We start from the raw sequence: 21,872 nt of genomic DNA, 5'->3' as shown, positions 1-21,872 counted from the left end.
TGACTTTCCCTCCTCCTCCTCCTCCTCCTCCTCCTCCTCCTCCTCCTCCTCCTCCTCCTCCTCCTCTCCACCCGCCGTCCTGCCTCTTCCCTGGCTTTCCTTCATCCACCTCCTCCCCCCCCTCCTCCTCCTCCCCCCCCTCCTCCTCCTCCTCCTCCTCTTCCTCTTCCTCTTCCTCTTCCTCTTCCTCTTCCTCCTCCTTCTCCTTATCCTTATCCTCCTCTTCCTCTTCCTCTTCCTCTTCCTCTTCCTCTTCATCATCCTCCTCCTCCTCCTCCTCCTCCTCCTCCTCCTCCTCCTCCTCCTCCTCCTCCTCCTCCTCCTCCTCCTCCTCCTCCTCCTCATCATCATCATCCTTATCATCCTCCTCCTCCTCCTCCTCTCCACCCGCTGTCCTGCCTCTTCCCTGACTTTCCTTCACCCCCCAGCTGCTTTCCCTCTCCTCTGACCATGGCGGATCCACCTAATAGAACGTCTCCGGTGACTTTTGTTTTCCCTTTTTGTAGAACACCCTGAAGCTCTGTCCTGCCTCCTCCTGCAGCTCCGCAGGGAAAAGTAAGTCACATTTTGTTACTTCTCGGGTATTTGCACCTCCTTGGACTGGACATGGACTTCTCCACCAGCATCATGCCTGACACGGGCCCCACCCCCACCACACTGTAACAGGACGGCGTGGGAGGCGTTTATCCCTCTGACCTTTATAAGAAGCGCCACTTACCATAATTGCTGGTTGTGCGGCACTTTCCCCGCCGGCGAGTCGTTGTGTATGCAGGTCCGGCGTCGCACAGCGAGATCCCTTATCAGCCGGATCATTTATTACCGCCGGGAGAGCGGGGGATTGTGAGTAACGAGGGGCCTCAGGAGTCATCGCCAGATATTTATCGCTTTAATTTGCGTCAGTTGTCCCCGCTCGACCGCGTGTTCGCTATCGTGACCCCCCTCACAGGGGGGGGGGGTACATTGTCCCTCACACGGGGGGAGGGGGGGGGTACATTGTTCCACACACGGGGGAGGGGGGGGGTTTACATTGTCCCACGACACGTCGTATAATAACTAGTCAGGCTTTGTGTCTGACTGGCTGCAGCTTCTGATGCACATGGTGAGAAGATCACAGTGTGCGGTGAGATCAGAGGAAGGGGGAGCAACTGTGCAAGACTGAAGGGGGAGGAATGAGGGCGGGTTCAACCACTGGACACTCCCCTCCCTTCCAGCGCTGTCACACTTTGAATGACAATTACTCAGTCATGCTAAACTCTATCCATATGTATCATTTTTATATTATTTTTTTCCCCGACAAATAGAGGTTTCTGTTGGTGATATTTAATCACCACTGGGGGGGGGAGGGGTTTGTTTGCTAAATAAAAAGACCCAACATTTCGGAAAAAAAACAAACACATTTTTAATAGTTTGTTATAAAATTTTGAAAACGGTAATTTTTCCCTTTCACTGATGGGGCGGCACTGCTGAAGGGGCATTGGGTGGCACTGAAGGGGCATTGATGATGGGGCGGCACTCCTGGGGTGGCACTGCTGGGGCATTGGGTGGCACTGAAGGGGCATTGATGGGGCGGCCACTGCTGAAGGGGCATTGGGTGGCACTGATGGGGCGTTGATGGGGTGGCCACTGCTGATGGGGCGGCACTGCTGATGGGGTGGAACTGCTGGGGCATTGATGATGGGGCGGCCACTGCTAATGGGGCATTGGGTGGCACTGAAGGGGCATTGATGATGGGGTGGCACTGCTGGGGCATTGGGTGGCACTGAAGGGGCATTGATGGTGGGGCGGCCACTGCTGATGGGGTGGCACTGCTGGGGCATTGGGTGGCACTGAAGGGGCATTGGGTGGCACTGATGGGGCATTGGGTGGCTCTGAAGGGGCATTGATGATGGGGCGGCCACTGATGGGGCATTGGGTGGCACTGATGGGGCATTGGGTGGCTCTGAAGGGGCATTGGGTGGCACTGAAGGGGCATTGATGATGGGGCGGCACTGCTGGGGCATTGGGTGGCACTGAAGGGGCATTGATGATGGGGCGGCCACTGATGATTGGGGGCATTGATGGACGGCACTGGTGGGTAGGGGGCTCATTGATGGGCGGGGGCCACTGGTGGGCGGGGGCCATTGATGGGCGGCACTGGTGGGCGGGGGCCATTGATGGGCGGCACTGGTGGGCGGGGGCCATTGATGGACGACCACAGAGCAGCACAATCAGGGGAAGACGTCCATTGACGCGATGGACGCCCGCGGCGTAGCCGTCTTTCAGCTATAGCGCGGGTGGATAGTGTTTAATCCAAGCAGCGGAAGTTCCTGAATTTGATCTCTTATAGTCCATGTACAGCAGAGCTCAGACTGCAGAGTGAAAAGCAGCACAAGGACAATCCGTTATACTCCAGTGCTCACGTGGTAACAAAGAGCATGCTGATAGTAGGAGAGAGCAGAGTCATGAGGAAATGGTCTCTGCAGTTTGGTGTAGTTCCTGTAGAGGCACTCCCATAATAGATTTGGGGACACCTTGGGGGCAGTCAGACAATGTGATCCCTTTTTTTTTTTTTTTTTTCTGATTCCTTCAGGCCGACCGAGGAGATGGTGAAGATGGTGCTGAGCCGCCCGTGCCACCCCGACGACCAGTTCACCACCAGCATCCTGCGCCACTGGTGCTTGAAACACGACGACCCGCTGGCGGAACACATCAAGTCTCTACTCATCAAGAACAACAGCCTGCCCCGCAAACGGCAGAGGTGAGGGGGGGGAGGGGGGGTTCAATGTCACGAGAGGAGACGATCGCTACTCAACCAAAGGAGATCGAAACTGCGATTTCCCTCAATATGAAACGAATGGGCGCAAATCGCACCGCAAAGAATCGCATGCCCTTCCCCCCGCTCCTGTGTGCGTAGTGCCATCTAGTGGCCAGTTTATTTAATATTATAACTTTCATGAAGTACAGTTCAAAGGCAAGGTGAAGGACCAGGCCCCTTTTTTGTGATTCGGGACTGCGTCGCTTTAACAGACAATTGCGCGGTCGTGCGACGTGGCTCCCAAACAAAATCGGCGTCCTTTTTTCCCCACAAATAGAGATTTCTTTTGGTGTTATTTGATCACATCTGCGGTTTTTATTTTTTTGCGCTATAAACAAAAATAGAGCGACAATTTTGAAAAAAAAATGCAATATTTTTTACTTTTTGCTATAATAAATATCCCCCAAAAAAATATATAAAAAAAAAATTCCCTCTGTTTAGGCCGATACGTATTCTTCTACCTATTTTTAGTAAAAAAAAAATCGCAATAAGCGTTTATCGATTGGTTTGCGCAAAATTTATAGCGTTTACAAAATAGGGGATAGTTTTATTGCATTTTTATTATTTTTTTTTTTTTTTTTTACTACTACTAATGGCGGCGATCAGCGATTTTTTTCGTGACTGCGACATTATGGCGGACACTTCGGACAATTGTGACACATTTTTGGGACCATTGTCATTTTCACAGCAAAAATGCATTTAAAATGCACTGATTACTGTGAAAATGACAGTTGCAGTTTGGGAGATAACCACAGGGGGCGCTGTAGGAGTTATGTTTCACCTAGTGTGTGTTTACAACTGTAGGGGGGTGTGGCTGTAGGACTGACGTCATCGATCGAGTCTCCCTATAAAAAGGGATCACTCGATCGATGCGCCGCCACAGTGAAGCACGGGGAAGCCGTGTTTACATACGACTCTCCCCGTTCTTCAGCTCCGGGGACCGATCGCGACGGGGCGGCTATAAACGAATAGCCGCGCCGTTGTCCCGGATCGCTCCCCGAGGGAATCCGACCGCCGCAAGTAGCGGGGGGGTCCTGATCGGACCCCCGACCCGCCCAAAGGCAAGGACGCCCATTTGCCTGTACGTGCCATTCTGTGGACGTACACATATATGCGGCGGTCGGGAAGTGGTTAATGTGTGTCCCAATCCTGCCGATGATGGCAAATCACGGCCGCTGAAGGAGGAGTTCCGGGATCCCGTGTGTATAGGGGGGAAGTGATGTCAGCTTAGGGGCGGAACCCCCTACATCTCCTCCAGCGGCCGTGATTTGCTATCATCGGCGGGATTGGGACACCCTGTGCAGATTTTGCATTTGAGGTGTACTAAATGTGTGTCCCAATCCTGCCGATGATGGGAAATCGCAGCCGCCGGAGGAGATGTAGAGTTGGTCCGCCGCCAAGGTGACGTCACTTCTTCCCTATGCCCACGGAGTCCCGGATCTTTTCCTCCGGTGGCCGTGATTTGCTCTCATCGGCGGGATTGGGACACCCTGTGCAGATTTTGCATTTGAGGTGTACTAAATGTGTGTCCCAATCCTGCCGATGATGGGAAATCGCAGCCGCCGGAGGAGATGTAGAGTTGGTCCGCCCCCAAGATGGCATCTCTTCTGCCCTATACCCACGGGGTCACGGATCTTTTCCTCCAGTGGCCACGATTTGCTATCATCGGCGGGATTGGGACACCCTATGCAGATTTTGCATTTGAACTGTACTTTGTGTGTCCCAATCCTGCCGATGATGGCAAATCACGGCCGCTGAAGGAGGAGTTCCGGGATCCCGTGTGTATAGGGGGGAAGTGATGTCAGCTTAGGGGCGGAACCCCCTACATCTCCTCCAGCGGCCGTGATTTGCTATCATCGGCGGGATTGGGACACCCTGTGCAGATTTTGCATTTGAGGTGTACTAAATGTGTGTCCCAATCCTGCCGATGATGGGAAATCGCAGCCGCCGGAGGAGATGTAGAGTTGGTCCGCCGCCAAGGTGACGTCACTTCTTCCCTATGCCCACGGAGTCCCGGATCTTTTCCTCCGGTGGCCGTGATTTGCTATCATCGGCGGGATTGGGACACCCTATGCAGATTTTGCATTTGAACTGTACTTTGTGTGTCCCAATCCTGCCGATGGCAAATCATGGCTGCTGGAGGTGCTCATAGGACTGGAGAGGGGGTGTAGAGGAGCTCCGCCCCCAAGCTGACATCACTTCCGCCCCCTATACCCACGGGGTCCCGAAACTTCTCCTCCAGCGGCCGTGATTTGCTATCATCGGCGGGATTGGGGCACCCTATGCGGATTTTGCGTTTGTGTCCCAATCCTGCCGATAATAGCAAATCGCAGCTGCTGGCGGAAATGTAGCGGTGGTCCGCCCCCAAGCTGACATCCCTTCCCCCCCTATGCCCACGGGGTCCCAGACCCTCTCCAGTGGCCGTGATTTGCTATCATCTGCGGGACCGTGACAACATGTGCAGATTTTGCATTTGACCGGATACGTACTTAATGTAAGTTCTATTTTTTTTTTTATAAATTGCCCACTAGATGGCGCTTCCCTTTCTACACACACGGGGGGGGTGGGGGGGGGGGGGGTCCATGCGCTTAGGACAGGAATCGCACTGCATTTTTGCCATTTGCACCCATTTATTTTGTATTGCGCAAATCATACCGCAAAGTATCGGCGAGTAATTGACCGAAAGTGTCGGTACTCTTATTTGCCAATAAAAAAAAACAAAAAACGGTATCGGTGAAACCGTAAATGTAACCGAAAAACATGGTGGGGGGGGGGGGGTGGTTTATGGTTTCACAACCTAGGCCTGGCCAATCTATGAGCTCTATGAGCAGTCACCACGGCAACTGGAAGAGACCCCAGAGGGCGCGATCTAAGTGCGGTATTATAAATCTTTATTCATTTGCATGTTGTCGGATATAAAGCGCCAAAGCTGTCATCCCATGGTAAAGTGTAGCAGGGCAGTCAGACCCCAACAGTAGCCGGCACAGACTGAAGGGGGATCCAAACAGAGGGCGGTGGGGGGTGCGAACCAGGGGCTCTGCGAATAGAGGGTGTGCGGCAGCTGCTCTGACAGCATGGTGGGTGATTAAGGATACATAATGGGGGGGGGGTGGCCTGTCGGGCTACATGGGGGGGCCCCTGTGGTTTCTAATGGTGGCGCCCTCATGAGAAACGCACAGGAGACCGTGAATCCAAAGCGTACCCCCCCCCCCCAGCGCTCAGTCCTGCCGGTGAGGAGAATCAGACATGACCTTCCTGTCAGGTCAGGTGACGGTAAATCCCACCAATGGGGCGCAGGTAGCAAAAAAATAACATGGCGGCTCTCGGCAAAAGGTTTTGGCCCCTATACTTGGCTATAGACGGTCCCCTCCCCCCGACTCCCTCATCGGTCAGTCCGCTGTCGCCGTCTGCGACTCTTGTACGAATTACTTTGCCGAGATGTGAAGAGCCCTTACCGGCGAGCGCCGTCTGCCAAACAGCTGATTCCCCCCCTCCCCCTCCTCCTCCGCCGCAAGATCCGAGTGTTTATCTGTCACAGAGATTCGCACACGACTCGAGATTCTCTCCAGCGCCGAGCACTCGCGGCTTCAGCGTGGCGTCATTCATCTCTGAAGGGCCTTCCAGAGCTTAGCGATTATCGCACATCCCAGAGGACGGCGAGAGAGACACCGGGGGAAGGAGAAACTGACGCGGTGTGACTGGAAAGATGGAGAACGCAGAGCGGCAGGGTGTGATGAGGACGGCCAATCGGGATCCAGCTCTCATCAGCTGCTACCGTCATAGCAGGGAAAGGTGGTTGCTGATTGGTCGCTGTCTGTATCTGAGTCTTCTCTTCTTTTCCTTGATGGGCACAGCTGGATCTTTAGGTCATGACAAATGGCGGGAGGTGCGGCATTTTGGGGGTCAATACTTTTCTGCTTTCCAGTATGAGGCCCCCGGTCCTTGGGGTCCCTCCCAGAATGTGGGACGGGGGGGGTGCCTGTGTCCTCAGAGCCCCTTTACTTTGCCATGCCTTGATGGTCATGGAGGGTGTCCCATATGGTGAAGGACTTATTGATGGAAGCCCTCGATTCAACGACCATCTGCGTCTGATGGCCTTTCATTATTCCACAATGGAAGACCCCGGAAACTAAGGGCGTGGGCCAAGGGTGGCGGTGTCCTTGAGGCCCCTCCTTTGGCTTTGCCATGTCTTGATGGTCATGGAGGGCATGGCTCACAGGTAGATGCTCAAACCGGACAATGAAATACCCCGGAAACTAAGGACATGGGCCAAGAGTGTGGGTGTCCTTGAGGCCCTCATTTGGCTTTGCCATGTCTTGATGGACACGGAGGGCGTGGCTCCCAGGTAGATGCTCGAATTGGACAAGGGAAGACCCTGGAAACTAAGGACATGGGCCAAGGGTGTCGGTGTCCTTGAGGCCTCTCCTTTTGACTGTCATGTCTTGATGGTCGTGGAGGGCGTGGCTCCCAGGTAGATGCTCAAACCAGACAATGGAAGACCCTGGAAACTAAGGACATGGGCCTGGGGTGTCGGTGTCCTTGAGGCCCCTCCTTTGGCTTTGCCATGTCTTGATGGTCATGGAGGGCGTTGCTCCCAGATAGATGCTCAGTCCGGACAATGGAAGACCCTGGAAACTAAGGGCGTGGGCCAAGGGTGGCGCTGTCCTTGAGGCCCCTCCTTTGGCTTTGCCATGTCTTGATGGTCATGGAGGGTGTGGCAGTCAGGTAGATGCTCAAACCGGACAATGGAAGACCCTGGAAACTAAGGGCGTGGGCCAAGGGTGTCCATCCCTCATGGAGGCAGTAGCCCCCTCACCTCTCTGTCAGCTGGGATTATAGTGCCTTAGTTTGCATGTGAGTGCGTGGGGCTTCAGCTCTTATCTGTTCGGGGTGTGGGGGCGCTTGGAGGTCGGCCTCCATCGTTGGTGTTCACTGTTTTACCATTCTCATCGGTTGGGACAGCGGAAGGTACAACTCATTTCATTTACACCCGTTTACTACCCTTGTCCGGACTGAGCATCTACCTGGGTGCCACACCCTCCATGACCATCAAGACATGGCAAAGCCAAAGGAGGGGCCTCAAGGACACCGACACCCTTGGCCCATGTCCTTAGTTACTCGAACCGGACAATAGAAGACCCTGGAAACTAAGGCCATTGGCCAAGGGTGTCGGTGTCCTTGAGGCCCCCCCTTTGCCATGTCTTGGTCATGGAGGGTGTGGCACCCAGGTAGTTTCCAGGGTCTTCCCTTGTCCGATTCGAGCATCTACCTGGGTGCCACACCCTCCATGACCATCAAGGCATAGCAAAGTCCAAAAGGGGGCCCCAAGGACACCAAAATCCCCCGGCCAATGTTCTGGGACCAGAAGGACTCGTATTGGGAAGCAGAGAGGATTGAGTGGGAAGTCATGGAGGGTGCGGCACCCAGGTAGATGCTTGGACCCTATAAAGGAACCATTGGGTCCCCAAGAGAGGGAAAACGGTTGACCCAAAAGACAGAGGCCCCCCGAACAGCCCTGATAAGAGCTGAAATGGTGGCACATAGTTACATGCCAAGCAACTTACTCCGGGGTCTAACCGGAACTTCATTGTATGCGGGGGAGGTGTATGATCGGTGTCGCTCTTCTCTCTGCAGCCTGCGCAGTTCCAGCAGTAAGTTGGCGCAGTTGACGTTGGAGCAAATCCTGGAGCATCTGGATAACCTGAGATTGAACCTGTCCAATACCAAACAGAATTGTGAGTACCCCCATCCCCCACCCCACCCCACCTTCCTTCTATACCAGAACTGAGAGTACCCCCATCCCCCACCCCACCTTCCTTCTATACCAAGCAGAACTGAGAGTACCCCCATCACCCACCCCACCACCCCCACCTTCCTTCTATACCAGAACTGAGAGTACCCCCATCCCCCACCCCACCTTCTATACCAAACAGAACTGAGAGTACCCCCATCCCCCCCACCCCCCATCTTCTATGCCAAACAGAACTGAGAGTACCCCCATCCCCCCACCCCCCACCTTCTATGCCAAACAGAACTGAGAGTACCCCCATCCCCCCACCCCACCTTCCTTCTATGCCAAACAGAACTGAGAGTACCCCCATCCCCCACCCCACCTTCTATACCAAACAGAACTGAGAGTACCCCCATCCCCCCACCTTCTATGCCAAACAGAACTGTGAGTACCCCCATCCCCCCACCCCCCACCTTCTATGCCAAACAGAACTGTGAGTACCCCCATCCCCCCACCCCACCTTCCTTCTATGCCAAACAGAACTGTGAGTACCCCCATCCCCCACCTATGGCAGTGCCCCCCCCCCCTCTTCTTCATCCATATCCCTTATCTTCAGAACCAATCTCTCTCTCCTATGGCAGTCGAGTCTTCTTATCATCCCGCTGGACTCGCAATTCATTCTCTCATCTATCTATAGCTCTGTAATTCTGTTACTGCTGGACCCGTCCGTTATCACATCCAATCGTCTTCCCTGCCTGGTGTAGAGCTCCGCCTCCCCCTAGTGACCAGACTGGGTCACTGCAGACACATCCATACTCTTCTATGAAGATTCAATGCAGAGCCAACTTTACTCCCCTCCCCCACAGGCATGTCTCAAATATAACCCCCTCCCCAGAAGTCGACTCGCCTGTCCCATCCCCCCCAGCAGTCCAGACTCGCCTGTCCCATCCCCCCCAGCAGTCCAGACTCGCCTGTCCCATCCCCCCCAGCAGTCCAGACTCGCCTGTCCCACCCCCCCCAGCAGTCCAGACTCGCCTGTCCCATCCCCCCCAGCAGTCCAGACTCGCCTGTCCCATCCCCCCCAGCAGTCCAGACTCGCCTGTCCCATCCCCCCCAGCAGTCCAGACTCGCCTGTCCCATCCCCCCCAGCAGTCCAGACTCGCCTGTCCCCACCCCCCCCAGCAGTCCAGACTCGCCTGTCCCATCCCCCCCAGCAGTCCAGACTCTCCTGTCCCATCCCCCCCAGCAGTCCAGACTCACCTGTCCCATCCCCCCCAGCAGTCCAGACTCGCCTGTCCCATCCCCCCCAGCAGTCCAGACTCTCCTGTCCCATCCCCCCCAGCAGTCCAGACTCTCCTGTCCCATCCCCCCCAGCAGTCCAGACTCGCCTGTCCCATCCCCCCCAGCAGTCCAGACTCGCCTGTCCCATCCCCCCCAGCAGTCCAGACTCGCCTGTCCCATCCCCCCCAGCAGTCCAGACTCACCTGTCCCATCCCCCCCAGCAGTCCAGACTCACCTGTCCCATCCCCCCCAGCAGTCCAGACTCGCCTGTCCCATCCCCCCCAGCAGTCCAGACTCGCCTGTCCCATCCCCCCCAGCAGTCCAGACTCACCTGTCCCATCCCCCCCAGCAGTCCAGACTCGCCTGTCCCATCCCCCCCCCCAGCAGTCCAGACTCACCTGTCCCCCCGTCCCCCCAGCAGTCCAGACTCACCTGTCCCCCCGTCCCCCCAGCAGTCCAGACTCACCTGTCCCCCCGTCCCCCCAGCAGTCCAGACTCACCCGTCCCCCCAGCAGTCCAGACTCACCTGTCCCCCCGTCCCCCCAGCAGTCCAGACTCACCTGTCCCCCCGTCCCCCCAGCAGTCCAGACTCACCTGTCCCCCCAGCAGTCCAGACTCACCTGTCCCCCCGTCCCCCAGCAGTCCAGACTCGCCTGTCCCATCCCCCCCAGCAGTCCAGACTCGCCTGTCCCATCCCCCCCAGCAGTCCAGACTCGCCTGTCCCATCCCCCCCAGCAGTCCAGACTCGCCTGTCCCATCCCCCCCAGCAGTCCAGACTCGCCTGTCCCATCCCCCCCAGCAGTCCAGACTCACCTGTCCCATCCCCCCCAGCAGTCCAGACTCACCTGTCCCATCCCCCCCAGCAGTCCAGACTCTCCTGTCCCACCCCCCCCCCCCCCCAGCAGTCCAGACTCACCTGTCCCCCCATCCCCCCAGCAGTCCAGACTCACCTGTCCCCCCAGCAGTCCAGACTCACCTGTCCCCCCGTCCCCCCAGCAGTCCAGACTCGCCTGTCCCCCCAGCAGTCCAGACTCACCTGTTCCCCCCCCCCCCCCCCCAAGCAGTCCAGGCTCACCTTTCCTCTCCTCCCCCGCAGCCATGTCTCCAATATAGAAGTTCTGAGTGTGAGAATTGTATGAATGATGACGATTATTATGGGATGTAATGATTTTCTGTCTTCAGTTTTCAGCCAGACGCCGATCCTGCAAGCTCTTCAGCACGTCCAGGCCAGCTGTGATGAGGCGCATAAGATGAAGTAAGAATGGGAACATCTCATTGGAAGCACCCAGCACCCTCCCAAACCATGTGCCCACCCCTCCCTGCCCCCCCCCCCTCCATCACTGCATGGGGTATTCCTGCCGAGCAGGGAGAGATGCCATTGCATCCTGCTGTTTCCTCATCTGCCCACTCATTGTAATCGCCACCTCCTGAGATGTAGTACCTTCTTCTTTCTTCCAGGTGGTGGCGCTGTGTCCCCATCTGTCCACTGGCTGTAATGACCACCTCTGTACCCCCCCCCCCCTCAAGCAGGTGGTGCTGTGTCTCCCCGTCTGCCCACTCACTGTAATGACCCCCTCTGTACCCCCAAGCAGGTGGTGCTGTGTCTCCCTGTCTGCTCTCTCACTGTAATGACCTCCTCTGAGGTGCAGTACCTCCTATTTTTATTCCCCCCCAGGGGGTGGCGCTGTGTTCCCTCCTCTGCCCACTCACTGTAATGACCACCCCTGAGATGTAATACCCTTTTTTTGCCAGTAGGTGATTCTGTGTCCCCCACCTCTGAGGTGCAGCAGTTCCTTTTTTTTCCCCACAGGGGGGTGGCGCTGTGTTTCTCATCGGTCCACTGAGTATAATTGCCACCTCTGAGGTGCAGTACCCCATTTTTTTTCCAGGAGGTGGCGCTGTGTCCCCCATTTGAGGAGCAGTACCTCCTTTTTTTTATTTTTTGTAGGAGGTGGCGCTGTGTCCCACATCTGTCCATTCACTGTAATGCCCACCTCTGAGGTGCAGTACCTTCTCTGTCCCCCCCAGTAGATGGCGCTGTTTCTTATCTGCCCACTCACTGTAATGACCCCCTCTGAGATGTAGTACCTTTTTTTTGCCAGGAGGTGGTGCTGTGTCTCCCGTCCGTCCATTTGCTGTAATGACCACCTCTGAGGGTGCAGTGCCACCTTCTTCTTTTTTTTTTTTTTTTTGCCAGGAGGTGGCACTGCGCCCCCATTTGAGGAGCAGTACCTCCTCTTTTTTATTTATATTTTCCAGGGGGTGGTGCTGTGCCCCACATCTGCCCACTCACCATAATGACCTCCTGTGAGATGTAGTACCTTTTTTTTGCCAGCAGGTGGTGCTGTCTCCCGTCCATCCATTTGCTGTAATGCCCACCTCCTGAGGTGCAGTACCTTTTTTTTATTTTTTTTTAGGGGGGGTGGCGCTGTTTCTCATCTGTCCACTGAGTGTAATTGCCACCTCTGAGGTGCAGTACCACCCCATTTTCCCCCCAGTAGATGGCACTGTTTCTCATCTGCCCACTCACTTTAATGACCTCCTCTGAGTTGTAGTACCTTTATTTGCCAGTAGGTGGTGCTGTTTCCCCCTGCTGTAATGCCCACCTCTGAGGTGCAGTGCCACCCCATTTTTCCCCCAGTAGATGGCGCTGTTTCTCACCTGCCCACTCGCTGTAATGACCTCCTCTGAGATGTAGTACCTTTTATTTGCCAGTAGGTGGTGCCGTGTCCCCCCCCCTGCTGTAATGCCCACCTCTGAAGGTGCAGTACCTTTTGTCCCCCAGGGGGGTGGCGCTGTGTTTCTCATCTGTCCACCGAGTATAATTGCCACCTCTGAGGTGCAGTACCACCTCTTTCTTTTTTTTCCAGGAGGTGGCGCTGTCTCCCCCACTCACATTGCTGTGTTCCATCTGTCAGGTTCAGCGACCTTTTCTCGCTGGCGGAGGAGTACGAGGACTCGACAAAGACGCCAAAGAACCGGCGGAAAGGTCCCATGACCAGCCCCCGCAGCAGGAAGACCACAGCGCAGCCAACCAACATGGAGGAGTCGTCCGCGTCCAGCAGCGCCTCGGTGAGAGTCGGGGAGGGGATTACCGGTGTTCTGGCGGGCGGGGCATAAGGGATATAACGCAAAAGCGCCATTGTTTTGGGTTATTTTGTATCGTAACGGTGGGCGGGGTCAGGATATAGTGGGTTATTTTGTATCGTAGCGGTGGGCGGGGTCGGGATATATTGGGTTATTTTGTATCTTTAGCGGTGGGCGGGGCAGAAGGCGGGGTCTGGATATATTGGATTATTTTTTAGCGGGGGCAGGATATATTGAGTTATTTTGTATCGTATTGGTGGGCGGGGCAGAGGGTGGGGTCAATACATAGTGGGTTAATTTGTATTGTAACAGAAGGCGGGGTCTGGATATATTGGGTTATTTTTTAGCGGGGGCAGGGTCAGGATACATTGGGTTATTTTGTATCGTAGCGGTGGGCGGGGCAGAGAGTGGGGTCGGGATATATTGGGTTAGTTTGTATCGTAACGGTGGGCGGGGCAGAGGGCGGGGTCAGGATATAGTGGGTTATTTTTGTATCGGAACGGTGGGCGGGGTCAGGATATAGTGGGTTATTTTTGTATCGGAACGGTGGGCGGGGTCAGGATATATTGGGTTATTTTGCATCATAGCGGTGGGCGGGGTCATGATATAGTGGGTTATTTTGTATCGTAGCGGTGGGCGGGGCAGAGGGCGGGGTCATGATATAGTGGGTTATGTTGTATCATAGCGGTGGGCGGGGCAGAGGGCGGGGTCATGATATAGTGGGTTATGTTGTATCATAGCGGTGGGCGGGGCAGAGGGTGGGGTCAGGATATATTGGGTTATTTTGTATCGAACGGTGGGCGGGGCAGAGGGCAGGGTCAGGATATAGTGGGTTATTTTTGTATCGGAACGGTGGGCGGGGCAGAGGGCGGGGTCAGGATATAGTGGGTTATTTTGTATCGGATCGGTGGGCGGGGTCAGGATATAGTGGGTTATTTTGTATCGTAGCGGTGGGCGGGGCAGAGGGCGGGGTCATGATATAGTGGGTTATGTTGTATCATAGCGGTGGGCGGGGCAGAGGGCGGGGTCATGATATAGTGGGTTATGTTGTATCATAGCGGTGGGCGGGGCAGAGGGTGGGGTCAGGATATATTGGGTTATTTTTGTATCGAACGGTGGGCGGGGCAGAGGGCAGGGTCAGGATATAGTGGGTTATTTTGTATCGGATCGGTGGGCGGGGTCAGGATATAGTGGGTTATTTTGTATCGTAGCGGTGGGCGGGGCAGAGGGCGGGGTCATGATATAGTGGGTTATGTTGTATCATAGCGGTGGGCGGGGCAGAGGGCGGGGTCATGATATAGTGGGTTATGTTGTATCATAGCGGTGGGCGGGGCAGAGGGCGGGGTCATGATATAGTGGGTTATGTTGTATCATAGCGGTGGGCGGGGCAGAGGGTGGGGTCAGGATATATTGGGTTATTTTGTATCGAACGGTGGGCGGGGCAGAGAGTGGGGTCGGGATATATTGGGTTAGTTTGTATCGTAGCGGTGGGCGGGGCAGAGGGCGGGGTCAGGATATATTGGGTTAGGTTGCACCATAGCGGGGCGGGGTCAGGATATAGTGGGTTATTTTGTATCGTAGCGGTGGGCGGGGCAGAGAGTGGGGTCGGGATATATTGGGTTAGTTTGTATCGTAGCGGTGGGCGGGGCAGAGGGCGGGGTCAGGATATATTGGGTTAGGTTGCACCATAGCGGGGCGGGGTCAGGATATAGTGGGTTATTTTGTATCGTAGCGGTGGGCGGGGCAGAGAGTGGGGTCGGGATATATTGGGTTAGTTTGTATCGTAGCGGTGGGCGGGGCAGAGAGTGGGGTCGGGATATATTGGGTTAGTTTGTATCGTAACGGTGGGCGGGGCAGAGGGCGGGGTCAGGATATAGTGGGTTATTTTTGTATCGGAACGGTGGGCGGGGTCAGGATATATTGGGTTATTTTGCATCATAACGGTGTGCGGGGTCATGATATATTGGGTTATGTTGTATCATAGCGGTGGGCGGGGCAGAGGGCGGGGTCATGATATAGTGGGTTATGTTGTATCATAGCGGTGGGCGGGGCAGAGGGCGGGGTCAGGATATATTGGGTTAGGTTGCACCATAGCGGGGCGGGGTCAGGATATAGTGGGTTATTTTGTATCGTAGCGGTGGGCGGGGCAGAGAGTGGGGTCGGGATATATTGGGTTAGTTTGTATCGTAACGGTGGGCGGGGCAGAGGGCGGGGTCAGGATATAGTGGGTTATTTTTGTATCGGAACGGTGGGCGGGGTCAGGATATATTGGGTTATTTTGCATCATAACGGTGTGCGGGGTCATGATATATTGGGTTATGTTGTATCATAGCGGTGGGCGGGGCAGAGGGCGGGGTCATGATATAGTGGGTTATGTTGTATCATAGCGGAGGGCGGGGTCAGGATATAGTGGGTTATTTTTGTATCGGAACGGTGGGCGGGGTCAGGATATAGTGGGTTATTTTGTATCGTAGCGGTGGGCGGGGCAGAGGGCGGGGTCATGATATAGTGGGGTATGTTGTATCATAGCGGTGGGCGGGGCAGAGGGCGGGGTCATGATATAGTGGGTTATGTTGTATCATAGCGGTGGGCGGGGCAGAGGGCGGGGTCATGATATAGTGGGTTATGTTGTATCATAGCGGTGGGCGGGGCAGAGGGTGGGGTCAGGATATATTGGGTTATTTTGTATCGAACGGTGGGCGGGGCAGAGGGCGGGGTCAGGATATATTGGGTTATTTTGTATCGTAGCGGTGGGCGGGGCAGAGGGCGGGGTCATGATATATTGGGTTATTTTGTATCGAACGGTGGGCGGGGCAGAGGGCGGGGTCAGGATATATTGGGTTATTTTGTATCGTAGCGGTGGGCGGGGCAGAGGGCGGGGTCAGGATATATTGGGTTAGTTTGCACCATAGCGGTGGGCGGGGTCAGGATATATTGGGTTATTTTGTATCGTAGCGGTGGGCGGGGTCAGGATATATTGGGTTATTTTGCATCATAGCGGTGGGCGGAGTCTGGATATAGCAGGTTATTTTGTATCGTAGCGGTGGGCGGGGCAGAGGGCGGGGTCGGGATATGGTGGGTTATATTGTATCGGAACGGTGGGCGGGGTCAGTATATAGTGGGTTATTTTGTATCGTAGCGGTGGGCGGGGCAGAGGGCGGGGTCGGGATATATTGGGTTAGTTTGTATCCTAACGGTGGGCGGGGTCAGGATATAGTGGGTTATTTTGCACCATAACGGTGGGCGGGGTCAGGATATATTCGCCGTCATAACGAATGTGGTTTTCTGTTGCAGGAAGAGGAAGACGCAAAGCCAAAGCCCAGCAAACGGAAGAGGAAGGGCTCTGCGGCGGTGGGATCGGACAGCGATTGATAGCCCCGCCCCCCCCCCACTCCGCCTTGGTGGATTCTGACAGGACCTGCGGGTCAGATGATGAACTGTTCACAGCTGCGATTGGCCAGTCGATGCCCCTCCCCCCCCCCAGACTCCTTGATGACATCGTACACCTGGCGGCCATTTTTCCTCTCCCCCGCAGACAGGACGACGCCCCATCTGTGCGCAGGAGGCCGGCCATTTATAGAAATCTTATTTTCTTACTGGACTGTATATAAACTGCGTGTGGCGAGTCTCCGCCTCCTCTGTGTACATTTTTTTTTTCTTTTTTTTTTTTTCTTCTTTTTTTTTAAAGAAAGTGAAAATATTTTAAAACACAATAAATGGTTTGTGATACCCGATGCGTTTCCCCGGCGCCCCCTTCCTTTGTCCGCCCGCCCGCCGCACAACATGGCCGCTTGTGATTCGCCGCTGGTTCTTCTGGGAGGAGAGAGGCAGGAGATGTGATTGGTGTAGGAAGATGGTGGTAGTGGGTGTGGCCACTGAGGGACCCCCCTTCCCGAGTAGGGGGTGTGACCTCTAAAGTTATCTTTTCGCCTTTTGGTTAGCCCACAGAGTAGGGGGCGTGGCCTTATGGGGACCTCTTGCTTTGCTGACCAGAACAATGAGGGTGTGGCCTCACAGGGAACCCCTTTTTTCTGCTGGTTATACAGGAGGAATGTGACCAGCATAGTTAGGGGTGTGGCCTCTGGGGGCCTTCCTCCACTCTCAGCAGTTAGGGGTGTGGCCTCTGGGGGGAAGCCTCTCTCCTCTACCAGCACAGTTAGGGGTGTGGCCTCTTGGGGCGGGGGGGCGTTCTTCACTGCCTGCACAGTTAGGGGTGATTTCTGGGGGGGGGGGGTTCTTCACTGCCTGCACAGTTAGGGGTGTGGCCTCTTGGGGCATTCTTCACTGCCTGCACAGTTAGGGGTGTGGCCTCTTGGGGCGGGGGCTTCTTCACTACCTGCACAGTTAGGGGTGTGGCCTCTTGGGGTGAGGGGCTTCTTCACTACCTGCACAGTTAGGGGTGTGGCCTCTTGGGGCGAGGGGCATTATTCACTGCCTGCAGTTAGGGGTGTGGCCTCTTGGGGTGGGGGCGTTCTTCACTACCTGCACAGTTAGGGGTGTGGCCTCTTGGGGTGGGGGCGTTCTTCACTACCTGCACAGTTAGGGGTGTGGCCTCTTGGGGCGGGGGCTTCTTCACTACCTGCACAGTTAGGGGTGTGGCCTCTTGGGGTGAGGGGCTTCTTCACTACCTGCACAGTTAGGGGTGTGGCCTCTTGGGGCGGGGGCTTCTTCACTACCTGCACAGTTAGGGGTGTGGCCTCTTGGGGTGGGGGCTTCTTCACTACCTGCACAGTTAGGGGTGTGGCCTCTTGGGGCGAGGGGCATTATTCACTGCCTGCAGTTAGGGGTGTGGCCTCTTGGGGTGGGGGCGTTCTTCACTACCTGCACAGTTAGGGGTGTGGCCTCTTGGGGTGGGGGCGTTCTTCACTACCTGCACAGTTAGGGGTGTGGCCTCTTGGGGCGGGGGCTTCTTCACTACCTGCACAGTTAGGGGTGTGGTCTCTGGGGGGGCGTTCTTCACTGCCTGCACAGTTAGGGGTGTGGCCTCTTGGGACGGGGGGCATTCTTCACTACCTGCACAGTTAGGGGTGTGGCCTCTTGGGGCGAGGGGCATTATTCACTGCCTGCAGTTAGGGGTGTGGCCTCTTGGGGTGGGGGCGTTCTTCACTACCTGCACAGTTAGGGGTGTGGCCTCTTGGGGCGAGGGGCGTTCTTCACTGCCTGCACAGTTAGGGGAGTGGCCTCTTGGGGCGAGGGGCGTTCTTCACTACCTGCACAGTTAGGGGTGTGGCCTCCTGGGGCGGGGGGCGGTTTTCACTGCTTGCACAGTTAGGGGTGTGGCCTCTGGGGGGAATTCTTCACTGCCTGCACAGTTAGGGGAGTGGCCTCTTGGGGCGAGGGGCGTTCTTCACTACCTGCACAGTTAGGGGAGTGGCCTCTGGCTCATGTCTTTCAGCTCTGCAATCTTACTTTGTAACTAAATCACAGAGGAAAAGGGGGAGGAGTTATAACTCAGAGCGACAAGGTGGCCAGCCAATAGGGTGAGAGGAAGGGGAGGTGGCCCTGTGCCTCGGTAACATGCTCCCCCCCAAAGTGTTGACCTGAGCAGTCCTCAGACGATTGGATATTTCTACCCAGAAACGTTGTGCCCGTTACGTCCAGCAATTGTACCAATTAATACCGACGCAGTTCTTGTATCGCCACCGTATTAGTAGCGATGTATGAGGATTTACTGCTGAGGTGACCGCAGGTCAGTGGTGCCACCTGGTGCATAGGAGGTGGTACTGCGTCATTATTGCAAACCATATCTCTCCAGGAAGATCTAGAAATGGCCAAAAGTCATCGGTAGTCCCAAGAGTTTCTCTGACGAATAGGAATGCGAGCCGACAATAGATAACCAGACCGATCGGGGAGAGGCCGATCAGCTGATACGGGGGCCGAAGGCTGCGGACAGTAAATGTGAACGATTGTCTGCCTCTTCCCGCCCCGGGCACCGCGGGCAAATCTCCACATACCATAGATTGTAATGTAACCAGTGTGTTTCTAGACGCAACAGGAAATGATCGCCGTCTGGAGCATGCGTTGGTTCCAACAACCCATTGAAAGGTGGGGGCTCTTTTGGAAGGGCCCCTAGGAGCTCTTTTGGAAGGGCCCCTATTTCTCGTACAGAAAAAGTTGTTAATTGTGTTTTAGCCACTGAATTTTCTCAGCCTAAAACCACTTGCGGGTGATCGGGGGGGGGGGGGGGGGGGGGGGTGTCGCGCAAACCACGCTCTCGCGGCTAAAAATTTAGGCCGCGGATTTGCGGCCTACCGGCGGATCGAAGGATTTAGTGCCGGTCCTCGCGGATAGCGGCCATAAATTTAGGCTGCGGCTATGCGTCCTACCGGTGGATTGGGCCGGTCCTCGCGGCCGAAAATTTTCGGAGTGGTCTAATCCCCCCCCGGCGGGCCGCACACTCGCCGCCGGCGTCTGAAAATTTAGGCCGGGAATTTGCGGCCTACTGCCGGATCGGGAAGGTCCTCGCGGCTTTGTGGCCTACTTAGCGGATTGTGCCAGTCCTTGCGCCCAGAAATTTAGGCCCACGGTATTGCCCGACTCCCAGAAATTTGCTAGTTCCAGGGCAGACCTGTTTCTGTGCGAGACTCGCGGCCGGCGTCTGAAAATTTAGGCCGCGAATTTGCGGCCTACCGGCGAATCGGGAAGGTCCTCGCGGCTGGCGGCCGAAATTTTTTGCCCGTGGCCTACTGGCGGATTGTGCCAGTCCTCGCGGCTGGCGGACAGGAATTTTAGGCTTTGCGGCTGGGGTCCGGTCCTCGAGGCCGGCGTCTGAAAATTTAGGCCGCCGCATTGCCCGACTCCCAGAAATTTGCTATTTTTAGGGCAGACCAGTTTCTGTGTGACGCTGCAATTGTGGACACTAAAGGCACCCTGTAGTTCAGCAGCGACAACTAACAGATTTCTTGACCGGTCCTCTTTACCCACTTGGCGTCCGCGCTATAGCCGATCGACGGCTACAGCCAATGACAGCTGATCACGTGATGTAAACAAAAGCTTGGTAATTGGTTTAATTTTTTTCCTCGGAGGAGAAAAAAAAAGCCGATCACTGGCTTATGTGCAAGGGACATCGGTCCCGAAGAGGAAGGCGGCACATCTGTGCCCACAATTACCGCCTGTCAGTGCCCACCCATCAATGCCCACGAGAACCACCCACCAATGCCCACGAGAGCCACCCACCAATGCCCACGAGAGCCACCCACCAATGCCCACGAGAGCCACCCACCAGTGCTGCCTATCAGTGTAACCTACCAGTGCTGATCAGTGCCACCTATCAATGCCACCTCTCAATGCCCACCAGTATGGCCTATAAGTGCCCACCCTTGCTGTCTTATCGGTGCCCATCAGTGCAGCCTCATCAGCGTACATCAATAAAGGAGAAAAATTACCTTGTTTGCAAAAATATTTTATTTTTTTTCATAAATTTTATTTTTTTAACAAAAAATAAAAACCGCAGAGCTGATCAAATTCCACCAAAAGAAAACTATTTGTGGGGGAAAAAAATGATAAAACTCTCATTTGGGTACCGCGTTGCACGACCGCGCAATTGTCATTTCAAAGTGCATTGGTGCTGAAAATTGGTCTGGGCAGGAGGCGGGGTTTAAGTGCCCAGTAAGCAAGTGGTTAAAAAGCCACAATTTCCCGCGTGACTGCGGCGGGGTCTCTAATTCGGCGAAGCCGCGTTGTGGTTCCTTTAAAGCATTCAGCTGAGCGAGAGAACGAAGACAGATTGAGGGAATTCTGGGAATCTTTGAGGAGGGGGGTAACATCTGTTCCAGAATGTTCTAGAGCCGCGTTCTCCATCTGGCGTTGGAGAAGGGAACGTGGCGCAGGCCTCGACCTCTGGAGTTAATTATTTCCTTCACCTGGCCCCGTTCCTCTTTGTGTTATTTTTTCTGCGGCTCACAATGTGCGTCCTTGGACGACCCCCGCTGAGGGCGGCTGATCCGTGATTGCGTCCCTCTCCGAGGCGTACAGCAGATTGGAAGGGCGCCCAACTTAACCCTTTGCGCTGTCGGATTTGGATGGACTGACGTTTCGAGGGTTGATGAAAATCGTGTATAAACTGACGGGCGCAGGAAACTTCTCACATCCACACAAGGTCCTTCGGTCGGTTGATGGAGCCATGAACATGTCGGGAACATGGTCCTTCGGTCGGTTGATGGAGCCATGAACATGTCGGGAACAAGGTCCTTCGGTCGGTTGATGGAGCCATGAACATGTCGTGAACATGGTCCTTCGGTCGGTTGATGGAGCCATGAACATGTCGGGAACAAGGTCCTTCGGTCGGTTGATAGAGCCATGAACACGTCGGGGACAAGGTCCTTCGGTCGGTTGATGGAACCATGAACATGTCGGGGACAAGGTCCTTCGGTCAGTTGATGGAGCCATGAACATGTCGGGAACAAGGTCCTTCGGTCGGTTGATGGAGCCATGAACATGTCGGGAACAAGGTCCTTCGGGCGGTTGATGGAGCCATGAACATGTCGGGAACAAGGTCCTTCGGTCGGTTGATGGAGCCATGAACATGTCGGGAACAAGGTCCTTCGGTCGGTTGATGGAGCCATGAACATGTCGGGAACAAGGTCCTTTGGTCGGTTGATGGAACCATGAACATGTCGGGGACAAGGTCCTTCGGTCGGTTGATGGAACCATGAACATGTCGGGGACAAGGTCCTTCGGTCGGTTGATGGAGCCATGAACATGTCGGGGACAAGGTCATTCGGTCGGTTGATGGAGCCATGAACATGTCGGGGATAAGGTCCTTCGGGCGGTTGATGGAGCCATGAACATGGTCCTTCGGTCAGTTGATGGAGCCATGAACATGTCGGGAACAAGGTCCTTCGGTCGGTTGATGGAGCCATGAACATGTCGGGGACAAGGTCCTTCGGTCGGTTGATGGGGCCATGAACATGTCAGGAACAAGGTCCTTCGGTCAGTTGATGGAGCCATGAACATGTCGGGAACAAGGTCCTTCGGTCA

The 21,872-nt window shown here is 55.3% G+C and overlaps 1 protein-coding gene across 2 annotated transcripts in view; it reads left to right on the top strand.

Annotated features, from left to right (window-relative positions):
* The window catches only part of INTS3 (integrator complex subunit 3), a gene marked incomplete at its 5' end in the record, with an annotated part of 33,810 nt that extends 17,183 nt beyond the window's left edge, over positions 1–16,627 (top strand). The window contains 6 exon segments of one of the 2 annotated variants that reach the window (XM_040332791.1): positions 507–555; positions 2,570–2,737; positions 8,429–8,529; positions 10,989–11,061; positions 12,725–12,878; positions 16,188–16,627. In XM_040332791.1, coding sequence (XP_040188725.1) covers positions 507–555; positions 2,570–2,737; positions 8,429–8,529; positions 10,989–11,061; positions 12,725–12,878; positions 16,188–16,265 — 623 coding nt within the window. 2 annotated transcript variants of the gene reach the window in all.
* Between the last annotated feature and the right edge of the window lie 5,245 nt (positions 16,628–21,872).

This window comes from Rana temporaria, chromosome 13 (assembly GCF_905171775.1).
Source record: "Rana temporaria chromosome 13, aRanTem1.1, whole genome shotgun sequence".
Taxonomy (NCBI): domain Eukaryota; kingdom Metazoa; phylum Chordata; class Amphibia; order Anura; family Ranidae; genus Rana; species Rana temporaria.
Note: the sequence above shows the minus strand (reverse complement) of the source record. Positions and strands in the feature narration are given on the sequence as shown.